Source organism: Paralichthys olivaceus, chromosome 9, assembly GCF_024713975.1.
Source record: "Paralichthys olivaceus isolate ysfri-2021 chromosome 9, ASM2471397v2, whole genome shotgun sequence".
Classification (NCBI taxonomy): Eukaryota; Metazoa; Chordata; class Actinopteri; order Pleuronectiformes; family Paralichthyidae; genus Paralichthys; species Paralichthys olivaceus.
The window spans coordinates 19,845,133-19,871,457 of NC_091101.1; the positions used below are offsets into that span (position 1 = coordinate 19,845,133).

Below are 26,325 nucleotides of genomic sequence, written 5' to 3' on the forward strand. Positions count from 1 at the left end.
TCTCAGATTAGTTATTTGACCAAACTCCATTCATCACAGAACTTCACAGACATGGATGTTAACACTGATCTGAAACATGTTCTGTATCACCCCTCTGTCCTTATAAAGTATAAATACAGTAGAAAATACTTAAAGGAACTGAAACTACTGCTTCTTTACTTGTTTTAAAAAAACTCGATAAAGTTTTCTGTGAAAAAGCAAGAGGAGGTCCTCGCGCTCTGATTGGTGGCTGGACTTCCTCCGCACACTCTGCAGCGGTTTTGATTGGACGAGCCATTGTTGATGCTCAGACTAACCGGAAGTAGCGCTAACCTTGACAAGCTAACACAAACACACGTGCGGCTTGGTTTCATTTTAATCTAAAACACTGAGATGAGGAGAGCGGCCACTTTCCAGTAGCTGTGCCGCTTCCTTCGCTTGTCTTGGTCTCCCGCGAAAGCTAAATCTTGAAGTTAGCAACACGAATGGCTAGCACTTAGCAGGTCCGCCTGGGTTTCTCGGCTTCATGTGAGCGTCACCTGTTCTCCAACGATGCGGTTTCCCGTCGTCACTGTTAGCAGAAGCTGTAAAGTCGTTCACAGACTGAAGCAAAGCTCGTTTCTATCGCCTGCTTCCGCTCTGTGGAGACACGGGAGCGTCGCTGGGTCGAGTCAGGAGCGCAAAGATGTCAGGAGCCATTACATCACCACCCCCATCTTCTACGTGAACGCGTCTCCTCACCTGGGACACCTGCACTCAGCGGTGATGGCGGACTGTCTGCACAGGTACAAGCTGCTGCAGGGCTTCAACTCAAAGTTTGCAACAGGTAAATCACCCTTTAGCTAAGTTCTACATGTGCATATGATGACCACGATCTTGGAGTTGAGGTGTGTAAGTATCTTGTGTAAGGGCTTTTATTAGATTTAGATAAATCCCCCAGAGAGGCAATTTAACTACATTTCAAACTCATCACATACACTGACATACAGGATCACGTGTAGCAGCTGCCATAGATTCATCACAGCTCAAGCACGTAATTAAAATGACATAACGAAGGTGGTTGGTGTCACAGGAACTGGCCTCATCTATTCTTAAAATAAAACAACCAAAATGCCTGATTAACTTATCTAAAGAAGCAGCTCTCCAAATACACTGGTGACACCGACCAATAACTCTAGTGTGTCTATACAAGTGACTGCATGCACATGTGTTCAGAGAACCCTGACTAATCTAATGTCCAAACTAAATCCTCCCACCACCAACGATACAAATACTCTCAATACAAAACAGCAACACAGCAGATCTGAGACCGAGTCAAAATGAAACCCTGAACTCTGAGGGCTTGCTCTCTTTATTCTGGAGCCCTGTGCTGCAATAGGCTGATGGGGAATAGGGGGAACCAATGAGCTTATCCAAGGCAGCAGCTCAATCTACGCAGGTGGCAGCCATCATCATCATCATCAGCAGCAGCACCTGGGAGGGAGAGAGAGAGAACACACAGGCCCTTTGACCCTGCCTGCTGTACCCCCATGATTTTCCCCACAGACCTAATGTATAGTGTAAAAAAATCAAATTTAAAAGGGCTTATTGTTTCGTGGAATATCATTGGATTCAGCCGGCTGGTGTGATATAAGTTAATTAAACCCCCCTAAAAGTTTGGATTCTGGGATTCAAACACAGTGGGGAGGGATTACAAATTATTAATCAGCCTCAAGTTTGTAAAATGTTTTTTTGTTTATCAGGATACTTGATCAAACTGATTAATAATTCTGATAATAATGTTACATTTACGATGATAATCATCGACTCTGTGGCCATTTAACAAACCTGACCTCTAATTCTGTTTCTGTGCATATCAGGCACAGATGAACATGGTTTGAAAATCCAACAAGCTGCTGAAGCTGCAGGAAAAGATCCCCTGACCTTCTGCACCGACGTGTCAGAGAGATTCAAACATCTCTTCAGCAGCTGCAACATTTCGTACACAGACTACATAAGAACCACAGAGCAGAGACACCGTCAGGCCGTGGAGCATTTCTGGTCGGTGCTCTGGAACAAAGGGCTCATCTATAAAGGACATTACGAAGGCTGGTACTCCACACAGGATGAAAGCTTCCTCACGCCGTCGCAGCTGGGCGATGCCATGGACTCATTAGGAAACCAGATTAAAGTGTCACTGGAGAGTGGACACAAGGTACGTCGAGCGAGATCATTTATGTGTAATATCAGTGAAGATTTATTTTACGTATTATGATCAGTTTACTTGTGACAAAAAGTACTAGATGAAGAGATGAGCAGAAGTCACCTCCACACCTTCAGTTTTACTCCCTCAACACAATTATGACAAATCTACATTTCCCTGTTTTGCAGGTGGAGTGGATGAAAGAAGAGAACTACATGTTCCGTCTGTCTGCGTTTCGGTCTCAACTGCTCGACTGGCTCCAAGGAAATCCCCGGGCTGTGCAGCCTGAATGTTTCCACCAGCTCGCCCTCCAGTGGCTGCAGCACGACCTTCCTGACCTCTCAGTGTCCCGTCAGAGCAGCCGTCTGCAGTGGGGCATCTCGGTCCCCGGTGACCCTGAGCAAACCATCTACGTGTGGCTGGACGCTCTGGTGAACTACCTCACAGTAGCTGGCTATCCAGATAAACACCATCAGTGGTGGAACGTGGTCCACCACATAGTAGGAAAGGATATCTTAAAATTTCATGCCGTCTACTGGCCAGCTTTCCTTCTTGGTGCTGGACTGCCGCTGCCACAGACCATACACGTGCACTCTCACTGGACAGCAGAAGGAAAGAAGATGTCTAAAAGTTTGGGTAACGTGGTAGATCCTCTCCAACGCTCACAGATGTTCACAGCCGATGGCATGAGGTACTTTCTCCTGCGTCAGGGTGTCCCAGAGTCAGACTGCGATTACACCGATCTCAAAGTATTCAAGCTGCTCAACGCAGAGCTCGCCGACTCTCTGGGGGGTCTGCTCAACCGCTGCACAGCTCCGGTTCTTAACCCAGCTCAGGTCTACCCTTCGTTCTGTCCTCAGTCCTTCCCAAGAGAACAGGGAGGCAGAGCCGTGGCTGAAGACTACCACATGTTGAATGCAGTGAAAAACCTCCCCTCTGTGGTGGAGCAGCACTACGAGAGCATGCACACGTACAAAGCACTGGAGGCCATCTCTGCTTGCGTGAGGCAGACCAACGGGTTCGTCCAGCGCCACGCACCGTGGAAGCTGGACAAGAGGGACAGTAAAGAGCAGCGCTGGCGAGACACCATCATCCACGTCTCCCTCGAATGCCTGAGGATTTATGGCACCCTCCTGCAGCCTGTCATGCCAGAGATTTCTAACAAACTCCTGTCCAGACTCGGTGTGGAACCAGGCGAGAGGAGCTGGGCCGCTCTGAACTTCTTGCCAAGGTTTCAGGGAACAGACTGTCCCTTCGAAGGCAGAGCGCTGGGATCTGACTCAGGAGTGTTGTTTAGTCGCTTGGAAAATCCAAATGTAGATAAACATGAACCCAAAAAAGCAAAAAAGGCAGCAAAATTAAAATGAGTTTCCCTGTCGACTGATTCAGTAAAAAAAAAAAAAAACCCTGTTTGTCACTTTAAGCTGTTACTTGCTTTCATCTGTCAGGTGTTGATTGTGCTTTATAAACATCCTCCTCACTACGTCTGCCAAGGAGGTCGTTTTCATTCCTGTCCATTGGTTTGTCTGCAGGATTACACGGAAACTACAGAACAGATTATCACTAAACCTGATGGAGGGATGGGACAAGAACCCATTACATTTTGGCAGTTGTTCACCTCTACAGTGATCAGTCTGAGGAAAAAATACCTGAAGTCTCCAGTTACCTTGTTAAAGAAAATAGTGTATATCGCTGGCTTCACTTTTCAGAATCACATCTATTGATTATTTTCATCCCAGAACTGGCGAGTCAAATGTTCATTATGTTAATTTGCTGTTTCAACAAATTAATTTAAATGAAAGATGTCAAAAATTACTCAAAAAGCAAATATAATTAAGCATTAGGATTGTTGTTCGATCAACAGCAGCCTTTAAATCCTTTGACCCCACTCCTGTCATCATTAAGAGTTTTACATGCAGCAAACACAAGCACAAGACATAAAAAACTGACATGAGTTTTTAATGAGAAATACACGAAACTGAAAAAATTGTACAAATTGAAATAAAATAAAAAAATTGTATTATTCTTATAATTTCTGGTAATTTTTTACATAGACTTCTCCATTATTAACTGTTATCTGTTGATGTCACAGCAGGATCCCTCCTCTGAAAATCCATTACATGACGGATCGTCGCCTCAGTGGTCGAGATGGGGTTTGGTTCATTTGTTTGGTTGTTGTGCCTCGCTCCCTCCAAAGAACCCAGACAGGAATGGACACGCTCTGCAGAGCTCAGCCTCCTCACAGGGACAGTTCACTGCACTATCAGTAATATGGGTTGGTGCCTTGTCCTGGTTGTGTATCTGAAAAGAGAGGGAATGTTTCATTATTCACATCTTCACACATGAATGGGAAAATAAACTCTGCAGAAGCTTCTGACTTACTTGAAAGTTGCTGTTGCAGCTGCCTGACCAGAGCTGCGGTCTGCTGCTGCTGTTGAGTCTGCTGCATTCCCTGTCGGGGGAACTAAAACAGAGAATCGGTGTTAGCAGGGGCATAACGAAGGATTTCTATACGACCTTACTGTTGCACATTTAATTCCATTAAGAATTAATTATTATTTAATTCCTGATGAAAATCTAATCAGTTTATCTTTGAGTCCAATTCAACATTAGTACCAAATTTTCAGTCCATCAAGGTGTTCTTAAAATATCAAATTCACAAGAATGGGACAGACAAACAGATGGAAGCATAAAAATCTAAATAATGTTGAAGTAGCTGTTTCAAAGTTAACTTTAAGTTTCTGGGATTCCAAAAGTCTAGAGTGCAGGCACAGCAAAACAGTCCCAATGTAAGTGAGGGAAAAATAAAAAATATCTGACTGTGCATTCTTGTTAAACTTTAAAGTCCCTCCAAATTGACTGTTTGGAGGGAAAAGCCGTATAAAGTCTTAAAATAAAAACAAACTAGCTCCCTCGGCAAAATAAACTCAGACTGGCCACACAGCACTGGAGAAACATTTGTTGTTAATCAGCTGCACCATAAAAAAAAAAATGAGCATGATACTCGAATGCAAAACATACATTACTTATTTCTTCAATAATACAGAAAGATAAATACCTTGTGTGGATAGATCTTCATATACTTATACGCTACAAACTGCCAAACTCTCTGACTCCAGGTCTCCCTTCACATACTGTCAGTAAATGGACTAATGATACTGTCCCCGTCACCTAGATGGAACCTACCATTGGTTGCTGTGGGGGCAGCGGCTGCATCCCCAGGCCCTGGTTCTGTGCCTGGCCTGGTGGCGCCACCGCCGACACCTGCTGCTGCTGCTGCTGCTGCTGCTGCTGTTGTTGTTGTTGTTGTGGAACCTGCTGTTGAGGAGGAACTTGCTGTGGCTGAACCTGCTGCTGTTGTTGCTGCTGCTGTTGCTGCTGTTGTTGTTGTTGTTGTTGCTGCTGTTGTTGTTGTTGTTGTTGTTGTTGAACTTGTTGGGCCTGTTGCTGCTGCTGCTGCTGTTGTTGTTGAAAAATATAGTGTGTTTAAATTAGAGGTAAAGTTTCATGGCCTCTGAATTTAAAATTAAAATTGGCTTGGCAACATTGAAGACCTAGAGTCTACAGCAGAATTTATGCCTGCCTTCAAATGTTGAAACAAAAAAAATCTGTTCTCTCATCTTCTCAAATGTGTGTCTGTGTCTGAACACTGATTTACTGTCCACTTGTATTTTGGTAGAAACATCTTAAAAACAATTTAGGTAGCTTCAGGGTAAATAGATTGAAAAGGCAGTGCACAATAACAGCCTCCTTTTCACCAAGCAATTTATCCACTAAAATGAATATATGTAGCCAAAACACAGCTAAGGACATGTACAAAATAACGATCATTAGGTGACATACTCTGAGTGCTTGTTGTCTGAGGTACTGCTGCTGCTGTTGCTGTGCTGCTTGTTGCTGCTGTTGTTGCTGCTGCTGTTGTTCTGCCAGCATCTGATTGGGCCTCAAGCCTAGATGGACGCCCTGGCCCCCCATGTGGCCGAGACCGTGCATGATGGGATTCTGTTGTAGGGGCTGGTGGGCAAACCTGAGGCGGACAGGACAGGGAGAAGAAATGTGAGGACATGCAGCAAAGTAGTCGACAACGTAAAACCATGTAGTAAGAGAATAATTTCAAGTGTCTGGAGCTGGACTGGAATAAAGCTGCATGCTTCCTTCCAACACTTGACTGACCTCTGTGTGTTCTGCATACTGTGTGCATAGCCTGGAGCCTGCTGGTGAACATAGCCACTGGGCCTCTGCTGCATTTGCCTCAGAGGATCCACCACAGCCGGGTTGGCTCCAGGATGAGTCCCCTGGAAGTTTTGGTTCCCATAGGAGGAGGGAACTATACCACCACCTTGGGGCGGATGCGGCTGCATCCCAATGTGTGATCCGTATGTGGTATAGCCCTGAGATATGTTCTAAACAGACAGAGACATACTGATTATTAAAACTGAGACAGAACAAAACCATTGCTGACTGGCTGACATCATTTATAAAAATAAAAAAAAGTCAGAAATCCAAGATGGCCCCTCCGTATATGAACAGTAATGAAAGCTGTAGTTTTTACTGTTTATTAGCACTTCTGTCATTAAAAGAGTCGTACACATAGTACTGTCCAATTACTGTTGGTGGACGTTTTACTGCAGCGTTAGTATGTGAGAAATACCTCGTAATGCGTTATCTTGAACTGTTTTTACTGACAATGGCGAGCTGGTGAACGTAAACTTTGTTCATCTGCATCCACTATCAACTCGGGTTTTTCAGGTGTGATGTCACTCCGAGGGCCGAGCTCCGAGGTGTAATGTCACATAAGAAGAACAGAAACACTTACCTGAGATGCCTGCATTGGAGTGTATGGTTGGTTGGGTGTTATCTGTCTCATCTGCTGCCCGATCATGCTCTGATTCTGAATGGACAGAAAACAACACAAAAATTCAATGCCCTCTCTCCTTTTCACTTACAACATTCATTATTGTCTCAAACCAGGATTCATTTCTCTTCTGGAGGTTTGGTGATTTTAACGTAGACATGTGGTTCACTTTTCAGCCTAAATTACTGTTTTCCAGCTAATTCAATGATCTTAAATCTTCACATAAAGGCAGAAATACAAATACGATGGACAAAAATAAATGCAAAATGACTAGCCCACCATGCTGTGACTGTTTTTATACAGGTTATATTAACCTTTTCCACTTGGTTAACACCATCCCTTCACATACACCAGTCCCCAGGATTGGAAGACAAATTTAGAGTTTAAGTATAAATATCTCTAATTAAAGCGACACCATTAGTAAAAGTAAAACAGGTATAAACAGTTATGCTGCAGAAAGTCTATTAGACACATATCCAGACATTTTAAAATCCTGAGTTAAATTTTCAGGAACTAAAGGGACGTTTTTATCCCCCATAATCCAATGGCACCTTATAACCCCATAACCCTGACTCAAATACACTCAAACTAGTTTGTTTAACTCTACTCAGTTTTTTGATCCGTAGACTGACTGACTCACCAGTCTGACCTGTAGCTGCTGGCGCAGTATCTGGCTCTGCGGCATGCTAGGCTGGGGCTTATAGCCCATTTGGTATTGCTTGTCCAGTCCCATCATGCCGGGCATGCTCCCCTGCATGCTGGGCATCATGCCTGGGTAGCTGGGCCGAGCTTGCATCATTTTGTTCATTGGTGGGTTGCGGGCAGGTCTGTACGGAGGCTCTAACCCAGGACCTCCTGTGGAGGAAGAAATATTATGTCAATCACAATCTGAAATGGTATTTAAGATGATGTTCTTTTGAACCTATATAATATATATGCTGGATGCTGACCTGGAGGTAGAGGCTGGTTTTGTGTGTACATGCTCATGGCCTGCTGACTGTACTGCAGCCTGCCATATGGGTGGTTCTGCATCAGCTCAGGTGGCATGTTAGTCCCATAGCTCACACCACCTTGTGTGCGGTTCACATAGTCCTGGTCAGAAATAGAAGACAGTGTAATTTTAGAGAGGAAACAAAAATATCACGAGTGCCTGTCAGTAAAACCATATTATTCTAGCATCATTAACAGCAGACATAACTGACCTCAGTCTTGGCAGAGGGAGTTTTCTTCTTCTTGTTGGATTTCTTCTTGTTCGAGTCAGGCGGCACAGCGGGCACATTCTTCTCTGGCTTCACTGCCTCCATCATCTTCTTCTCTGGCTCCTGGGAGACAGGTGTCAGCGGCTCCTCCTCTTCAGGGGGCAGGGGGAGCGGCTCCAAGTAATAGCTGCGAGGTTTGGGCTTCAGGTGGGTGTGGTAGAGCAGGAAACGCTGCTGCTCCTCAAATTTGGTGACCTTGCGGTCCACACGCACAGTACCGAACCAGCCCCAAGAAAGAGGGGCGGAATGTTTGAGACCCTCAAAAACGTCCCATGGAGAAATTTTCTGTTTGGTTGATACTTGAAGGCCCTGATGGGACAAAGATACAACAGTGTGGTTCATTCAACATGTACATAATATTCTGACCTCAATTTAGGTTGTGATAAAAGATGGCACTTCCCGTATTTAAACACATTCCCTATGCGTAAAGTTGCATTATAGTAAACAACATGAAGTATTGGTGAAGCTGCTTTACCTCTTTCTCAAATCCGGCGATCTTGTTGCCCTTTGTGTCTATGAGCGACCCCTGAGGTTCACAGGTGATGACATCACGGGTTTGCTTGGGCAACGGCAGTAGCTGGCGAACTTTTTCCAAACTTTCCGACTGTCGATCTCCGAGTTCTTTCTGTGGAAATAAATCAGGAACATTGTAGAACAACAGTAATCAGATAATCAAGACAGATGTGTTTTAAATTCATCTTTTACCCTCTTCTCCCAAAGTGTGAAATCCTTTTTTCATATCAGGTAACTTAAAATTTCAGTTTAGAAATCCTGATCCACATTTTTAACAGTTTGTTAATGTGATTATTTTGGTAGAAGAGAATCTACTGTGTTGTTTAAAATCAACTTATTTTTAGCTGACAATGCTGAAACCAATTTATCACTCGTCTTACTTCAGAACTAAAAAAGTAAAGAGTCCTTGACTTTGAAGCGCAACAAAACGTCTTGGCAGCGTTAACAGTCATATGAATACAGGGAAAGATCACATTTTATAAGTAAGAGATTATCTTGTGGCTGAGAAGGTTGTGCTGTTCTTACCCTGAGCTTCTTGACCAGGTTCATATAGGCTCTCTTATTCTCCTCCATGCTGCCCTGAGAGATACTGGACATGTCAGCAGCCAGTGTGCCATTAATCAGCACACTCAACATGTCCAACACAGTTGTGAAGAGCTCACTGTTGGAGAGAGTCATCAAGTGTTAATTGTACTGGCAAAAATATATGTTGAGAAATATTGTGTGTAATTAGATGAACACTGTGGAAACTGCACGTTGGAATGGGGCTTTCTCTCACTTATTTGACTGCATGTCCACTGTGCCGCTGCTGATAATGTCGAGGAGAAGCACCGCCCACTCAGTTGTCTGCTGGGTGCTGCGCTGCACCGTGTCAAACATTCCGCCCACCTTTGTGAGGAGAGGAAAGAATAATGTCAGTCGACTCGTGACATGTTTAGTCAAACACAATGCTGGAATACAAATTCACTCCATTCACTGGACAGTATTTTGTAACATAATTAGGGTTTATAGAATCAAATATAAGATTCAAGAAGATGATTAAAAGCACATAGTGTTTATAATGTTTTCATGGTATTTGGTTAATTAAAGGTTTTATAGTTTGTACTTCCTGGTGGTATACAGAATAATACTAGTTCCTTAAGATATAACCAATTAATGCAACCTGGACCCAGATAAGTATAAGTGGACGGATTAGACTTTTTTTTCTAAACTACAAATTATTTTAATACCTTCCGAGGCCTTTATTATGGAAACTACGTTTAGTGCTTTATAACACTTTTGAAGACCACTCGATAACCTGCTGGTTACCTGGGATACAAATCTGGAAAAAGTCTACATACTAGGTTAAAAAACACTTTATAGACAGATTTTATGAATCCAGGGATTCTGTTCTGAAAGTCTGGTTCAAGGGATTCTTACAAGATTCAGACGTAGTTTTAGAGCCTCGTGCATCATTTGCTTTGCCTTGCAGTCATCCTGGTACTGGTCTTCCCTCCAGTTGGTTACAATCTGCTGCACTTGGCTGTAGAGCGATGTGAGAAGACCTTCCCTCTGTTCATCCTGCCCCTTCAGGCAGGTCAGCACCAGAGACAGGAACGGCTGCTGGCTCAGCAGAGACATACTGGAAGAAGGGAAAAAAAACAACTTTAATAAAGATGAAATCCTGCTCAGATCATTGGCTATGTGGCATATTTTGTTTTTATACCTTCTACAGCCTGTGAGCCCAAATTGAAAACATAATTTCAACCATACAGTTTAGCAGAATTTTTGTTAAAGTATCAAAGAAGCAAGTGAAAAATGAGTTTTCAACTCACCTTTTCTGTTTCTGCCTGTCCCTCTCTTTACGTGATGAAGAGCCCAGGTGCTGTCCTTTCTCCAGCTCCTCTCCGGCTGCCTTCAGCACATGGCCCTGAACTGAGGTGGGCAGCTTGGCTATCAACGGCGCCACCAGCCAAACACCTGACCGCTCTGATGAGCTGCAAAACCGAAGCAGACAAAAATAATGAGACTTCACTATAATAGAATGCAAACCAAAAAGATGACAGAAAGGTTGTAGAGACAGCAATTTCATGGAATTATGTTTGAGTTTCAGCTTAAATATAAACTAGACTTAGAAATGAAATAACAAAACACATTTTAATGAAAGAAAAAGAGAGAAAAAAATCACCTAAGAAGAAGGACGCACCTTAAAATAGGTTTTATCTTGTTTGTGCTGCTGCTGTTGTTGGATGCGGAGCCGCCTTGGGCTGCAGCTCCGTTCCCTGATGGGTTACTGGAATTCATCTCAGCTGATTTCTGAAACACCTCAATGGTGGCCTTGGCTATGTTCTCCAACAGTGAGTAGAGCTCCTATTAAAAAATAAAAAATGAGGGTTTGCAATGAGGGGATTATACATTCATATTTAATCCCTGCACCTAAAACCACAGCTCACATTGTTTGTGCTCTGTTTGATCATCAGCTGCAGCTCCAGGGATGACTGCCTCATCGTCCATTGGTCCATGTTCTATAAAAGACAAAAGATCACCGTTAGTTATATTGATTTTGCACATTTCTTATCAAATGTCAGCTGCACACTTCACGGCATTGAGCTTCTCAACCTCTGACTCAGCCAGCAGGGGGCAGCCAAACTTCACAGTTCAGATTAAAGGTAGTTGTTATTTTTAAGAGAATCAGAGACGGTCATGGCCTACATATATATATTTGTCATAATTTGTTTAAAAACACACAATTCTCATTGTGTATTTTCTACCTGTAAGATGCGTTTGATGCGCTGTCTCTGTGGGTTGTCACCATCGTCAGTGTCCAGCTGGCGGTGAGGATAGCAAATTAGCTGCAGCAGCCGCTGGGCCTGAATGTTCACCAGCACCGGGTCCTGGAGGGCGCTGCTGTCCTCAGACAGAGATTTCAGGCAGCGCTCTCCAACCCATTCCTGCCAGAGAAAATGAGAGGGAAAAAAGAAAGACTTCATCGACAGCAGAGCTCATAGAACATATAGAATCGTGTGACCTCATGATCCATGCAAAACGAGCATAAACAGGCTGAGTGGGTGGTGAAGACAACAGGGCAATGGTTCATTTCTCGGGAATAGAATCGCACATGTCAGAGCCTCGCTGGGCAGACAGTGAAATGTGTCTGAAGTCTCTTCAGGTCTCAGAGCACGTTCAGCCCTCTGAGCTGCTGCCAGCTCTCTCTCTCTGTCTGTCTGCCTCTCACTGGCCTTCATATTCATGTGGCATAAGTAACATCTGGTGCAGAAAATGATCTCACTTATGCTTTTTATACATCTTTGGATTACTGCATTTAAAAGCACCTTAGCAGGAGCTTATATTCAAAGTTTGCTGATCCTGTGTCAGTTCATGAAAAAACATCCACACAGAAAATGCTACAGCACTAATAATAATGAGCATGAAAATAAATCTTGCATCTGTCACCCAGCAGTTACCACTCATCAGTGATTTCATCTTCCTTTTTACACAGACCGGTGTAATATTGGATTTTTTTGCCTTAATATCATTCACCACATTTCAAATCGTATTCTCACCTGCTGGCAGATCGTCTTCAGAACATACTTGGCGTAGACATCCAGGCTGGCCGTTTCTATAGAGACGTTGCGTCCCTCAGATATGTCATCCAGGCCAGCAGGGTGCGACAGGCCCGAGCCTCTCAGCTCAGCGTCGCCTAAAACATGAAGACACCAAGTAAAATCAACCAGTGAGATCTAACAGCAGAGCTTTGAGCAGGAAAACACACTCATTATTAAAACTGTTTTTTAATTCAACAGATCGTGACCTTGAATTATTAATATGACAGTGCTACAAAGACTCTTACCCAGCATGAAGACAGCTTTTAGGACAGCAAATACTGCTCCAACGACAATGCTGTTCTGAGAGGCAGCAAGAAGGTGGCGATCACAAGACGACCGAATACCAACTGAGGATTTATCTGCAAAGTCATAACAGCAGTACAAGATTAAAAAAGCCCCCAATTAACTAGAAACAGAAAAAAAGGGTTTTTGGTCGTGTTCACTACCTGACTTCACACCATCTTGGGGGACAGGGTTGCGTTGTGGTGTTTTGAAAAGGTGCAGTAGAATCCTGCAGGTGAGTCTGGCTCCTGGCTCTGAGTCTTGCTCGCTGCAGGCTGAAGGTACGTTCAGACAAATGAACATTATTAGTACGTTTCTTCAGGTTCACATTATTTTACAAAGGATATATAATCCCTTGTATCAAAGCCCCACATCTAAATTCTTAAACCTAAATAGACGTCTTCTCAGTCGGGATGAAGTGGAATTTTCTTGGAGCCATAAAAGATGGAGTGAGAACAAAGCATGTACTGTACCATGAGCCAGAGCGGCTGGCATTTTGAATGTGTAGTTGTGTTTTAAAATCGGCCAAACCAAACCAAACAGCATGGCTGAGTGGGGCTTTGTGTCCAGGCAGCGTGAAGAAAGATTAACAGCAGGGAGAGACAGAGGCTCTTCTCTCACCAGGGCATAAAGCACATCGAGGTTCCATGGACCCAGATCAAATACGCGGTGTTTACTCTGGTCTCTGACAGAAGTGATGTATTATACAGATTGATGTTGCTTTCTATGAGCCAAGGAGCTGTTCACTAATTCATCGAAAGCTTAATGGCTCTGATATTATATATAGATTATATCGATTCTTTAGGCAGTGGCTCTCAACCAGGGGTGCTCATACCCCAGAGGGTATTTCTGCTGTTGACATTAGGTAGGTGGAAAAATACACAGCACCTGAAGACTATAAGATGCAACTGAAAGTGCACTGTAACTGGCAGTAATATAAATGTATAAAAGCATATAACTAAAAGTAGTGGGAAATATTCTCAAAAAAATTCAAGTGGAAAGTTGAAGAGTAAATAAGAGCAGGTCAAAACCTAGACTGTGTATAGTCATACGTGAAATTGAAGAGTTGAAAACTGCAAAAGGCCAATTAGAATTCAAATGGTGTCACTGCTTCATATTTGCCTCAATGCGTACTACGCTTTATGGTCTATTTTACTGTAAACAGGACCATAATATTCAAAATGAACATCATGCTGTGTTGAAGACTTGAAAGTAGAGATTGAGACCATAAACTCCTTATGAACAAGTTTACTGATGTTATAAATAAAGAGATCAGTCATTTCCTCATAGACTTTTATAAAAAACAGACAGAGTCGCCCTTTGTTCATTCAAGAGAACGCAGGCTCCACTCAAGGATTTTCAGTGACGTAGCACTGGACCAGCCAGAAAAGCTAAAAGTTGTGGATATGATAAATAGCTATAATGTTGTGCTTCTCCAAATCAGAGTGGTAGGTTTAATGCAAACGTGACTTATATTTACCTGCATTGAGGAGGGAAGGAATGGCCACACAGCGAACCAGGTCCTCTAGGAGTAGGCACTGTCTAGCAATGAGGATGGCTACAAACGTTGCCAGGGAATCATGAAAGGACAAATCGCTAACCTGAAAAACACAAGAGCAGTGATAGACATTAAAAATAATGTTTGATGAGAAAAGGTTTTAGTCTTGAGAGTTAATGAGACTCTGAAATAGGAAAAGAAAATCGACCGGATAGCTGTTTGAAAAGAAAGCAGTGATAGGGATCAAAACCACGTCGTCCAAAGAATAAATAAAAATTGCTAATTTAACAAGGTGCGTGCCAGATAAACAGGGAAACCTACATCTACGTTACACAGCAAATCGTTGAAGCCACAGTTGCCGTTGTTAGAGGAGCAGCAGAGAGCCTTCAGGATGCCGAGCCACTCGGCACTCAGAGAACGACAATAAGCCGTCAGCTCAGCACACAGGATCCCAATATCGTTTACTCTGAAAGAACATTACACAAAATTATCCACTGTCCAAGAGGGAGTAGAAAACTGTAGCAGTCTGACACATAAGCCCAACAAGAGTCAAGCACCTCTCGGGGTCTCGGTGGTCCACACACACATCCATGAGCACATTACAGACGAAGCTGTAACGGTTGGCGGGGCTGTCGTTGAGGATCTTTCCCACCATGGAGTGGTTGAAGTTGTGGGCTGAGGGGTTGGCGATGGCCTCCATCATAAACATAGGATCCCAAAGCATGTTGGAATCTGACGGGTCGATGTTGCAGTAGATGGAGTTCTTCACTTTGGAGCAGAACTCACTGAACATAGAGGAACACAGAGCAGAGAACATGAGGTGTGGGTGGGAAGGAAATGGAAAACAACTATAAATGATGTCAAGTGATACAACAGCAAAAAAAATTTACATTAAGTGTTCAATGATTAACTGTACAAAGCTGCTCGTAAATTATGTCAACGTGTACTGTGTATGAACATTTTTGTGTGGTTTATAATTTGACACATTCCCTCGAAAGTATTTTAAGCAAATGAAAAACGTTTTCAAACAGATGAAGATTCACTCGTACCTGAAGATCTCACCAAACTTGTTTTTGAGGTGACTGCAGGAGGTGTACAGATCATACAGGTAGGCCAGGATGCAGCGTTCAGCAGAGGAACAGTCGGCCGGGTTCACACCTGATTTCACCACGATCCGCAACCTGTGAACACAATTGCACTCATGATCCAACAGCAACTACTTCAGTTAGAAGTTTAAAGGAACCTGACAGTTTGGGATAACATTCTTCTGGTGAGCTTAGTGTTATGACTGGAAACACAAAGAAACAGCCAGTCTGACTCTGTCCAAAGGTGAGAAGAATCCACCAGCCAGCAGCTCAAGAGCTCAGTAATTAACTCAATATGTCTTTTATGTGTAATCTGCAGAAAAAACAAAATGTAAAAACAACAATTTGCGGTTTTAAGGGTGGTTAAGTTCCAGCCTCTTTCTTGGCCCCCGACCAGTAACATCCTGGAGAAATAACCCAGCATATACTCCAATGTATACTATAAAATCTATAATGTCTGCACAAATGGAATGGGCTTTAGAAATGCATTTCAGAGAATTGTATTGCTTTTGGTGTAAATAATTGAATTGACTTTAAAAAAACAGCAGAATCAACTAGAATTCCTTAAATATCACCATCAAAAACTACTGTATAGAGGCATTCAGGGTCTAAGTGTCCAATAATACAAAAATACTCAGTTAAAGACTGGAGAAAGACCAACACAACTCATTAATCACATACCCGTCAAAAACTTGTGCTGTCTGCTCAGGATTGAGAATGAGGCAGGAGTGGTACCTCCTCAGCACAGCTACGATACACAGACACAGGCTGGTGGTGTAGCTGCCCACCAGGCTGGATGACTTCAGCAGCAGCTCGGCTTCCACCAGACTCAACTCATTCAGAAGCTGACAATAACACCAAGTCAAACAGCGATGATTAAACAAATATTATTTTGGATTTATACATTTTAAATGACAGTGAAGTTGCCCGTACCTGAATAGCAAAGTCTATGAGGCCACTAATGTTGAGGGAATACTCCATGAGGTCAAAGATGAACTGAATGTGCTGGACGAGAGGAAGGTGATAAGACATCCCTAAGGCAAAGCTGGTGATCTGCTCCAGCACGTTCCTGGACACCTGCATGCAAACACATGATCAAGACGTTCGTTAGAATGCAAACATCTACATTTACAACCACGACTAACTCAAAGCTAAAAAAGAAGCCATTCACCAGAGCTCCAACAGAGACGGTCTGAATACAAGACGAGCAGCATGCCAGAATATTTTGTCAACCACTTGAATTTTGTTGTTGGGGGCGAGCAACTGTTCCTCTACTATAAATGGAAGTTGTTTTCAGACGAGTCAAACTCATGTCTGGAATATTTAGACAGGGGTGGTGTCTGGGTAAGAACATTCAGGACACGACGTAAGAGTTCTGCTGCGGAAATCAAGTGTCTTAGTTTACAGCATATGGACACCACTGTCAGCTTTGATGTCAAAAGCTCTGGAATTGTTGACATTTGTCTGTGTCTTCTACATGTATGGCTGTTTCATCTGGAGATTTTTTTTTTCCAGTTTTGCATCCATTGCATTAGAAATGTCATCAACACGCCTACTAGCACGCAGTGAATTAGCATTGCTGTATTCTCAAATGGGCTTACTCACACTTTCAGGATATTTTACTAGGGAAAATATGAAAATGTCTGGAGCAACAGACTCTGACATTTGCGTGCTAACATAAGGCAGAGACAAAGCTTGCATGGCTCTAGTCTTTAACAGATATGATTTATATGTTGTATATTGACTTATTTATTATGGTATTGATGTTCTCATCTTGATTTGAGCAAGAAAGTGAATTTTGTGATATAATGAGGGAAACTAACATGACCATAACGCTATTCGAAAGTTGTTCTTCCATAAAAAAAATTACTTCGCTGACAAAACAAATCTCTGAACAACATGAAAACAAGCTTCAGACATCCAGAGACTTTTTTAATGTGTGTTACTCTGATGCACACTTGACCCTGGGGCTACTAGCAACCTTGAATCAAAAGCACTTCAAATGCAGATGAAATTGTGCATCATTTTTCAAAGCGTTTAATGATTGATGGGTTATCATTGACTTTATTGCATTAGGGATCAATTGAATCCTCTGTTACAACCTGGACGATCTCAAACTTAAACACATTATGTTCTGCTGGGTTTTCAGGTTACAGGCACCGAGTGCATTATCCATTCAAATTGTATTCACACATCTCACGAGAGAAATCAAATTACACTCAAATGACATTTACATTCAAATGAGGCACCTTGAGCCCTCTCGTTCGAGGCTGAACGTGTTTGCATGAATAAACCCTGTGGCTGGTGAGGCTGTCTGCTCTCACCTGCGAGGTGACCTGGTGCTGGTCAAAGTGGGAGAGGTGCTGGAATTTGGAGAAGATATCCTCTGCAGTTGGAAATGCCTCAGGCTTACTCCTCTTCCTCTTTTGTCCTTCCTCCCCTCCTGTGTATGTGGGACAGAGGAAAAAAAAAATAAGAGGGGAAGCAGCAACTCTGGACCGGTCAGCGGTATCCTTCTCCAGTCCACCGAACAGGCCAGCCGTGAAATCAAGTTAAGCCAGTGGCCTGTTATCTTATTTCCAGCCTCCTTCGATTTGAAGCTTTACTGCAAAAGACACTGCGATAAAGGCACTTAGAGTGAAAGAAAATGGTACTTTTTCATTTCAGAGAAACACAGCTGTGAGCTGAAGGTCATAGTGAACTGACTAGAATGTGCGAAGTTGGCACTAAACACTCAATCTATGCAATTATAAGTCTGAAATCCTTAAATCACCTTAATAAGGTCACATGTATCTGAGATAAAGTGTCTGAACAGATGAGAGCTATTAGCATAGAAATTGGGTGGAAAGAAGATTGAGTAATGCAACCCCCCCAGGGTCGATAAAGAAAGAAAAAAAAGATTGTTCTCTTTAATAGGCCAAGAGAAAGGGAATACAAATGAAAACTATTGAATGAGTTCTGATGAGGAAAACAGCTAGATGGCCACAGTAGGAAGATGAGCAGTCAATGTGCATGTGAACAATGTTTTACAAACATCCACGCATGATAAAGCTCCTGCATTCCACAAGGAAAAACATTTTATTAAATATGACATGCATGGATTATTCTGTTGACAGATGAAGGAAGGAAATCCACTGAATAAATTGAGGGACATGTATAGAAACTTCAAAAAAATCATGTTAATCCCTTAAAATGAAAAATAGGTCAAATAAAACTGATGAAATGGAATCTTCAACGGCAGCTGGCTGCCAGACAAACTGCTTATCTGCAGCCACAGAAATGTAAAACATAGACTAAATGGGAAACGTGACACATCAAGCATCAGTCAAAAGCTGATAAAACTGAGTTACCTGTTTCTGCTGTGCTTTTGCGGTTGAGAACCTTCAAGATGTCTTTGGTGATTTTCTTGATGGTGTGTCGCGCCTCATCTCTCAGTTTCCCCACGCCGTACAGGACCACTAACCGCTGATTGCACTCGTGACTGGCGCTTTCCTCCTGAAGACGAAAAGACAGGAACACTGTTATAAACTAGATGCACATGATAACCCGACGAATGCTATGGCTCATATGTGGGAGGAAGATTTCTGAAGATACACGACCCAAGCTCATTTTCTGATCATACCTGGCATTAAATTCTTCACGACAGCACTAAAATGCTGTTTATATTTTTATTATCAAGACTGAAACTTTCTACTCAAAGTGGAATCTGGTATATTTTACGGAGTCATCTATTAATCCAGAACAATCCAGAAGCTCAATTTGCTGGGATTTCATTATAAAAGCCAAATTATGAGCGCTCTCACCTGAGGAATGGGGAAGTGCGTGGCATATTGAATGTGGCGAGGTTGCTCGTACAGTTGAGGGAAGGCCGGGTCCATGCCCTTGTCCTTACAGCCGGCCTTGCTGTCCTGCTCCGGAGCTGGCTTTTCTGGAGATGGGCTGCCCTTAGACTCGCAGTGCATTGGAGGAGAGAACATCTGCAAAGCAAAAAGGAAGCTTAAATGACTTCGGGCAAGGGCACATGAGAAATGCATTTTTGTTACTGAAAAAAATGTGTTTCCATTTAAAAAAATATATTTATTTATTCCAGCATTGTGCAAGGAAACTTAAAACCTTGAATAATAATAATTTACCTCGTCAAAATTAGCACTAGAGTTGTGATCGATTTCCATCGACTCCGACAGACCGGTATCCTGTTGAATAAAACATATGCTCATGTTAACCTTTGAATCACTGTGTTACTCTGTGCTGCAGCACAAATGAATCATCACACTCCACAACACCAACAAAAGATGCCTCCGACGTGCCTCCATCTTGACACTGCTGCCTGCATCCTGCTCCTTGCGCTCCGATTCATCGGAGGGCTCATCACTGGGGGATCGTGGGCGCGGCAAGTGGGAGTCAGAAGCCAGGTCGCCGCGGGAAATGAGTGTGCACATGTAGATGTTGTGGGAAAAGACGTCGTGACGGATGAGCTCGCAGAAGAGCAGCACCAGGTTGGAGAACTCCACTCGCTCGCTTTCATTCCCAGGCTCCGCTACAGAGGAGGAAAGAGGATTTGAATAATTCAATAGCAGGTTCCCTCGCCAAGTAATTCATAATAAATATGCACTGGGTAATCCAATATTAGACTGAGATCAAGTTTGACACATTTGAGAATCACAGCAGCAAAAAATGAAAGAGAGAAAAGGAAGACTCACTCAGTGTGGGGGCCTGAGTATCAAGGAACTGCAGCAGAACATCCTGAAAGACTGGTAGAGTGGCAGCTGAGAGGGAGCCGGATGACACAGAACCTTTCTCATCCACCACCTCCGACTCACCACACCTCTGCAAACACACACGACACATAGCAACCGAGTGAGCGCTACACCAAGTAGAGTGAAGGAATATCAGCTGTTGATTAGTAAGGAAGGCTGGAAAACTACGTTTGATCTGCTTATAAATCATCATACTTTTGTCTGCGATGGAAATGGATATAATCAGAATTAACGTTTGGGTCAAATGACATTGCAATAAACACAGGTTTTAATCCGCTCCGGTGTCGGTCGAATGTGATGGAAACAAGAGACATGGGTGACGGTGCTAGTTTCTTCTTCTTTGTTTTGGCATTCTAGATGCTGAGGCTGCACATTTTCCACTGGGATGTTATGACTCTAGGTGTTGGCATGTAAATAGTCATGAAAGTTTGTGAACTGATTGTGTTTTACATCTTGAGAACAGTGGCAAGACAGCGAGGTGAGAGAGCTTCTCATTTTGCAGTGCTTTGGGGACATCGAACATGACTCATCGAGAAAAACAAGAAAGGCAAACTCCTCTACTGATAATGGGAATGAAGGAAGGAATAACTTTGGTGTTACAGAGTTATAAGACCCCAACTTGTGAAGCACAATGACAAGTAAAGTTAATGACAGGAATTAATAAAAGGATCTAATGAAGTTTAATGCTATGAAAACTTAATTTACATGTTAGTTGTGCGTCTCTTACCTCTGCTTCTATTTCAGCCTGTCTCTTTTCCAGCAGCTTGGCGACCACCATGGCCCTGTGTCTGCCAGAACGTTTACAGCACACTGCCCATTCACAGAGCAAGGTCACCACGGCGTCATCGTCTGGGGACATCTGGACAGAAATATGCATAATGAGATAATATGGCTGAAAACAGAAAAGCTCTGTGCCACACTTTATAATCTGCTGATCAGTAATGACATGGTATCAGCACAGCAGATTCCAGCATCACAATCTCACCTTTTAAACCCACATTTCAGTTCTGAGAGATAATAAACAAGTTGCTCTATATCAATGTATTTTGGATTTTTGTAAAAAATTGCCTTGTAACACCTCATTTAAACCATCCCCATTGTTTTCATGCTTGGTGTGGAATAGAAATACAGAGATAAGAGGAATCAGCTCTTACTTCATGGCCATCTTTACTCTGGCCTGACCCAAATATCCTGTTGTACAGTGAATCCAGCGAGTTGTTAAAGTCAGACTTCTCAAAGCTGTGGTTGTCTAAAACCTCCAGAGTGTGGAGAACCCTTCCGATGGTGAACCCTGGCAAAAGATAACAAAAATAATTTCAAATGCTGAGCGTGTTTTCCATCCCACAGACCTCCTCGTAAGTGCTGTCAGCAAGTGTCTGCAGAGATAAAGGAATGGTTTTCTCACCTGCTGTGGTTTCCTGGCACTTATCAAATGACCACCTGAACTCTACTGCCTGGCCTCGCTCCTTAATTTGCTCCTCGATTTCTCTCAACTTCGTACGGACCTGGGGTGAAAGAGAGGTTCAGAGAAGATAATCAAAACACCCCCACAAAAACCAATGGAAAAAACACAAAAGGTACATGAACCACTGCCAGATACTCGCCAGCTGTGTTTATTAGGAGACTGGTGTTTCTTGACATCTTGTCCAAACAAGAATATGGATTTGCATTGGCAAGCATTAGGTCGTAACTTGAGATGGTTCTCTCTGTTATTGGTTTGTCTCATTTTACCTGTATAAGTATGTTCTATGTGTCTGGGTTTGTTTTGTTATATTACGAGTTCTGCAGTTAATTATTCAAATCGATTTGTTTATTATGTTTTTATGGAATGAAAGGATTTAAAAAACATCTAAGGAATACCAACCAAGAGCTTTTGTGCTCTTAATACCAACACCTACAAAGTGCTTTAAAAAAACACAGAAAAGAAAGAACACTGCATCAATACTGATGGATATACCTGCTGTGTAAAGGCTGTGTTGCCTCCTGGCATTGGTAAGCTGGATGGGGCGATAGGCAGGAGGTCCAGAGGGGAGCCAGTCTTGTTTCTGCTATCTGTTAGGGAGTAATGCCACACCAGGGCACTGGGGCAACACAACACTATGCTCTGGTGCGACAAGAACGAGACAAAACAACAAGGGGAAGGAAAAACAGAACTAGTAAGTGAGGTGTAATAAGTCCTGGCTCATGTTTTCGAACAAAAAAGATGTCACATATCCCATGTATCGATTATACATCAGTCAAAGTAAAATTATAATACCTGTAACATGCAGCTGAGGCCAAACACCAGAGGCCTGTGCTGAGGGCAGATGTAGAAATCTGTGAACGGTGTCTGGGGCTGGTTCCCTCCTGCTGGCTGCGAGGTCGGGGTGGGGGGCAGGGCGTTACCTTGTTGCGTCAAGATGCCATGTGCTGGGTGTCCTCCTGTGCCAGGGCCTAGGCTCCCGTCGCTTAGCAACAGGTTGAGGCGGCGAGTGCAGAAGTAAGCCAGCCTCCGTGACAAGTAAGCCGACTGTACAAATTCCCCTGAGTACTGCAGGGTGGAGGAGAGATTCGCAACATTACCCTCAGCACTCAGAGTCCATTAACATCACTCAGCTTTAAAAACAGAAGCATAATAATAATAAAATAAGAGACCGTGGGCCCAAGAGGCCACAGTCAGCAAAGGTCAACACCGCCAAAGGGCTCCAGACGAAGACACATTACTGGTTCATGTTAAACTGTTGTAATAGGGAGCAGCTAGAGTGGGTACATGTACACAGATATATAAGTGTTAAGGGGGAGTGTACGTTTCCAAAATGTAATCCATCAGTGCAGGAGTGATGATGGAAGACTGATGAAATTAAACTAAATGGATAGGAGGGGATACCTGTAGTAAAAGGGGCAGGAGGAGTCTGAGAAGCTCATCTTCTCCAGGTCGGACCTTCTCAAAACACTCCAACACCCACGTCAGGAACTCATGTCTGTCCAACATACCATCCTGAACACAAAATAAACACAATAGCATCTGAATTTCATCTAGATTAACATGATAATTGAATTTGGGTAGAGGATTCGATAAGCTTGCATCGGCAGCCACAAGATAATGTTGAAATGTAATGAGTAACATAAGAAATCGCTGTAGTACAATTCTAACCATAGCAGTAACTAATGTCACAACCAAAGACCCATTGTAGACAGATATTACCACTGTGTGACTGGACACAGAGGTAGAGTTTGGGGAGTGAACTGACCTGAAACATGAACATGGCCAGCTTCTCGTTGTATTCCCACTGCTTCATGGCTGTCTCCACATCAGCAGGAGTGGCTGGCAGAGGTGAACTACAACCTTGACTGGGAAACTGTCTATAATACTCGGCCACCTTCTGAAGCTGCTCCCACAGGTACTTAGTGATAATCTGGGTCCATTCTACACACACACACACAAAACACAGAAAATGCATTTCAAAGCCAAAGAAAAATCTGATAAACAGCAACATGTATTCTACTCAAAATGAAAACAAAACGAGTCCCACAGAATAAAGCATAAGTATGAATTTTTGACCAAAAAAATCACAAGAAATAAGCCTCAGACAAAACCCCTGCTGATTACCAGCTTGACTTGCTTACCTATACAAGGATCAATGACATGTCTCTTCTTGACTTTAGTTTCTGTGATGGCTGCGTGATAAGCACAGGTCATCTTGATCATCCATGCTGAGCGCATGACAGGGACTGAGTACCTGGCCAAGTATCCAAAAACCTCCTCCTTTTTGCTAAAGATTGGAACCTGTGAGATGGGACATTTCATGGGCGTCAGTAATGGTGACTGAAACACACTAAAACATTTCTTTCACAACAGCCACTATTACAAGATTAGTGTTTCCCAAACAGAAGATGGTGCAGTGAATTGGACGTGTTTAATAAGGAGTAAACTGCTAAAATTCAGTCACTATGCTAAATAACTATGTGTAAAACAATCAACAGCATGATCGCTGGGCAATATCAGCTTTTAAAGACCCCATATGGCAATATTGGTAGCCATGTCAGGCTGTAATGCTCATTACAGACCATGAATTTGCATGAGACCCACAAGCGTCTCAGCTCTATATTGTCACTTTCCTCAGTCTAAACATGACTATGTGGGACCAAGTTACAAGCTAACATTTAGCTGTTGATTCCTCATGTTAACAACCTATAAATCTTATCTTAATGTGGGTGGGAAAATGGCTGAACCTGAAGATTGTGTCACATTGTTGCAACAGTATTTAATTTTACACATCATCAAGCAACATGCTGTGAATTTTGAAAGGAATTTTTCCTTTCTAGTGGACGAGGGTGTAAAATGTTGTGCGATGCCCTGAAATATTCAAATTCATTCAGTGAGTGGGAATCAGCAGGAAACACAAAAGAAAGAAAGATAAGAAAAAAACATGCACAAGAGACTATTGTGCAAATAATTGCAATGCTTATCCACAAACCCAAGCTCAGTGCAAAGGGTGAAACATAAATTCATCAAGCAGTTATAAACCAACAGGACACTGTTGACAACGTAAGGTTTTAATGGTGTTACCTTTTTAGCCAGCTGAGTTAGCGGTTTAGTCCCAGCTAAATCCGTAAACCAGTTATTGATGGAGCTCTGTGACCTGGCTGTGACGAGCCAGAAATTATCCTTCTGGTTGACCTGTGGCTTACGCTTCCCTGTGTCTGGGAACGTGTTGTAACGCAGCTTCTCTGCAATGATGCTGCTGAAGTTTGAGCTGATCTGCAAAAGCGTTGAGTGGAAATGTGTCATGGACAAATCAAGCACAAGAACACGACAAGTGGCAGCAGGGCAGGGAGGCTGAAGAGCAAAGGGTCATGTATTTACCTTGGATGGGTTGAAGTTGACATTTTTGGCGCTGCCATGTTCATCACCAGACACAGCAGGCTGGTTGTTGAATCCTTGCTTCACATTCAATGCAGTCAACTCATCCTGAAGCAAACACACATATCAGAAGATGAGCTACTGGAGTCAAGTCTGACCATAAACCACTTGGAGATAATAAAGAGAAACTCGGGTTGATTGCTTGAGTGGGTTTGATGAAACCAGGGAAATCCACATGAATTATAATGAAATGTTATCAGGTCATTATTAAGAAAATCCAGAGCAGCCCATTCGCAATCTATATCAACAGCAGGTTATTATAAGCTCAGAAATCGACAGCACTGCTCAGTCAGGCCAGACGCCAGATTTAAGAGCGATCACAGATAATCTATTTTAGATTACAGATCATACAGGTTAGCTGTGCAGGTTTAGCTAGCGTCGAGTCGCTGTACCAAAACACCGAGCTAACAAACAATTAGCAGTCACGCACAATGTAACAAGCTGTTCACATTCATTGTTATCTTGTTTGTTTTTCTAGCTAAGCTCAGCGATGCTGGTTCGTGTCAAAGTGGTTAGCAGACGCGCTGGCCCGGCGAACGAAAACGGTTGTTTCCCAAATAAACTCGCGAGCTAGCGAAGCGACTGACAACTAGCTGCTGTTCATTGTTATTGCTACAGGCCCGAGTCGTTCACTGGGAGCTAGCTGCACAGGCTAGCTGCCGTTAGCTCGCACAGCCTCCGGGAATCAGCGGTCTTTTCTCGCCGCTAAACGTCGCTCCCGGAACTGTGTGGCCGCGCATCGCAGCAGTCGAACCTCTTTCTGTTTCGGATCTTGCGGGTAAACGTCCGGCGGGCCGAGCCGAGGCCGCTTCAACGGCCGGTGCTCGTAACTCAGGATCCCGAAGGCAGCCATCATCCAGCGGCATCACAGCCCGAGCTCTGCTCTTCCTCTGCGGCCACAACAACCGCGGTCACTTCCGCCCACAGCTTCAAAATAAAAGTCGGGGAGAACGTTTAATGCACTCGGATTGACCCCCCTCCCTTTTCAATGATGCTCATTTCTGCAAAAATAAAAACAATAGATACTCCAGTAATTAAAGTAGCTGCATATAACTACGAGTTATTTTTATGTTTTTCATCTTTACTGTATAGTTTTACTTATGATTCCCCCTTTGTACTTTAAGTTTATCAATGTACTTCCTCAAAGATACTGACTTTCTCTTTTTACTCGAAGAACTACTTTATATTTCCCCTCACTTTCTATTTACTTTCTACCACAATTTACACCAAAACACCAAATTAAATCCCTTGCATGTAAAACCCCATCACAATAAACATGATTGTACTTCTGATACTTTCTCCTGTATACAATTATAAAGTTAAGGATTATTTCACATGAGTATTGTTCATGTTGTGGTACTTCTACTCATTTGCAAGAAATGCAGATTGTACATAGAAACACATATGATAAGATTATAAAAGACAAAT

At 42.9% G+C, this 26,325-nt stretch overlaps 2 protein-coding genes across 3 annotated transcripts; one reads left to right on the forward strand and one right to left on the reverse strand.

Moving 5' to 3' along the window:
- Positions 1–242: 242 nt before the first annotated feature.
- Positions 243–4,193, forward strand: mars2 (methionyl-tRNA synthetase 2, mitochondrial). Its single transcript, XM_020081197.2, has 3 exons — positions 243–805; positions 1,839–2,173; positions 2,350–4,193. The coding sequence occupies exons 1-3, from the start codon at positions 532–534 to the stop codon at positions 3,526–3,528; spliced, it is 1,788 nt and encodes a 595-aa protein (XP_019936756.2). The 5' UTR covers positions 243–531; the 3' UTR covers positions 3,529–4,193.
- Positions 4,105–25,811, reverse strand: med12 (mediator complex subunit 12). Of its 2 annotated transcripts, none has more exons than XM_020081187.2 (43): positions 25,652–25,811; positions 24,841–24,945; positions 24,544–24,735; positions 23,601–23,760; positions 23,225–23,400; positions 22,861–22,971; positions 22,252–22,524; positions 21,952–22,098; positions 21,400–21,499; positions 21,149–21,285; positions 20,722–20,853; positions 19,938–20,064; positions 19,545–19,774; positions 19,371–19,430; positions 19,041–19,214; positions 18,588–18,732; positions 17,562–17,680; positions 16,171–16,314; positions 15,919–16,082; positions 15,202–15,333; positions 14,710–14,937; positions 14,474–14,618; positions 14,135–14,255; positions 12,819–12,929; positions 12,618–12,731; positions 12,331–12,467; positions 11,539–11,718; positions 11,221–11,292; positions 10,974–11,137; positions 10,603–10,764; positions 10,208–10,409; positions 9,567–9,676; positions 9,314–9,449; positions 8,751–8,900; positions 8,219–8,584; positions 7,967–8,108; positions 7,666–7,871; positions 6,978–7,052; positions 6,335–6,564; positions 6,005–6,188; positions 5,348–5,620; positions 4,544–4,625; positions 4,105–4,462 (listed from the first exon to the last, which is right to left on the reverse strand). In XM_020081187.2, the coding sequence occupies exons 1-43, from the start codon at positions 25,751–25,753 to the stop codon at positions 4,425–4,427; spliced, it is 6,558 nt and encodes a 2,185-aa protein (XP_019936746.2). In that variant the 5' UTR covers positions 25,754–25,811; the 3' UTR covers positions 4,105–4,424. The 2 variants fall into 2 exon arrangements, with proteins under 2 accessions (XP_019936746.2, XP_019936737.2); XM_020081178.2 differs by having other exon boundaries at positions 7,657–7,871.
- Between the last annotated feature and the right edge of the window lie 514 nt (positions 25,812–26,325).

Bases quoted from the DNA above. Each gene is read 5' to 3' on its own strand.
- mars2 (XM_020081197.2), top strand. From the start codon at position 532: ATGCGGTTTCCCGTCGTCACTGTTAGCAGAAGCTGTAAAGTCGTTCAC. The intron at 806-1,838 runs GTAAATCACCCT...TGTGCATATCAG, and splicing joins CAACTCAAAGTTTGCAACAG to GCACAGATGAACATGGTTTG. The intron at 2,174-2,349 runs GTACGTCGAGCG...CCTGTTTTGCAG, and splicing joins CACTGGAGAGTGGACACAAG to GTGGAGTGGATGAAAGAAGA.
- med12 (XM_020081178.2), bottom strand. From the start codon at position 25,753: ATGATGGCTGCCTTCGGGATCCTGAGTTACGAGCACCGGCCGTTGAAG. The intron at 19,431-19,544 runs GCACGTCGGAGG...TTTATTCAACAG, and splicing joins GCAGCAGTGTCAAGATGGAG to GATACCGGTCTGTCGGAGTC. The intron at 14,619-14,709 runs GTGCTTGACTCT...ATGTTCTTTCAG, and splicing joins GACCACCGAGACCCCGAGAG to AGTAAACGATATTGGGATCC.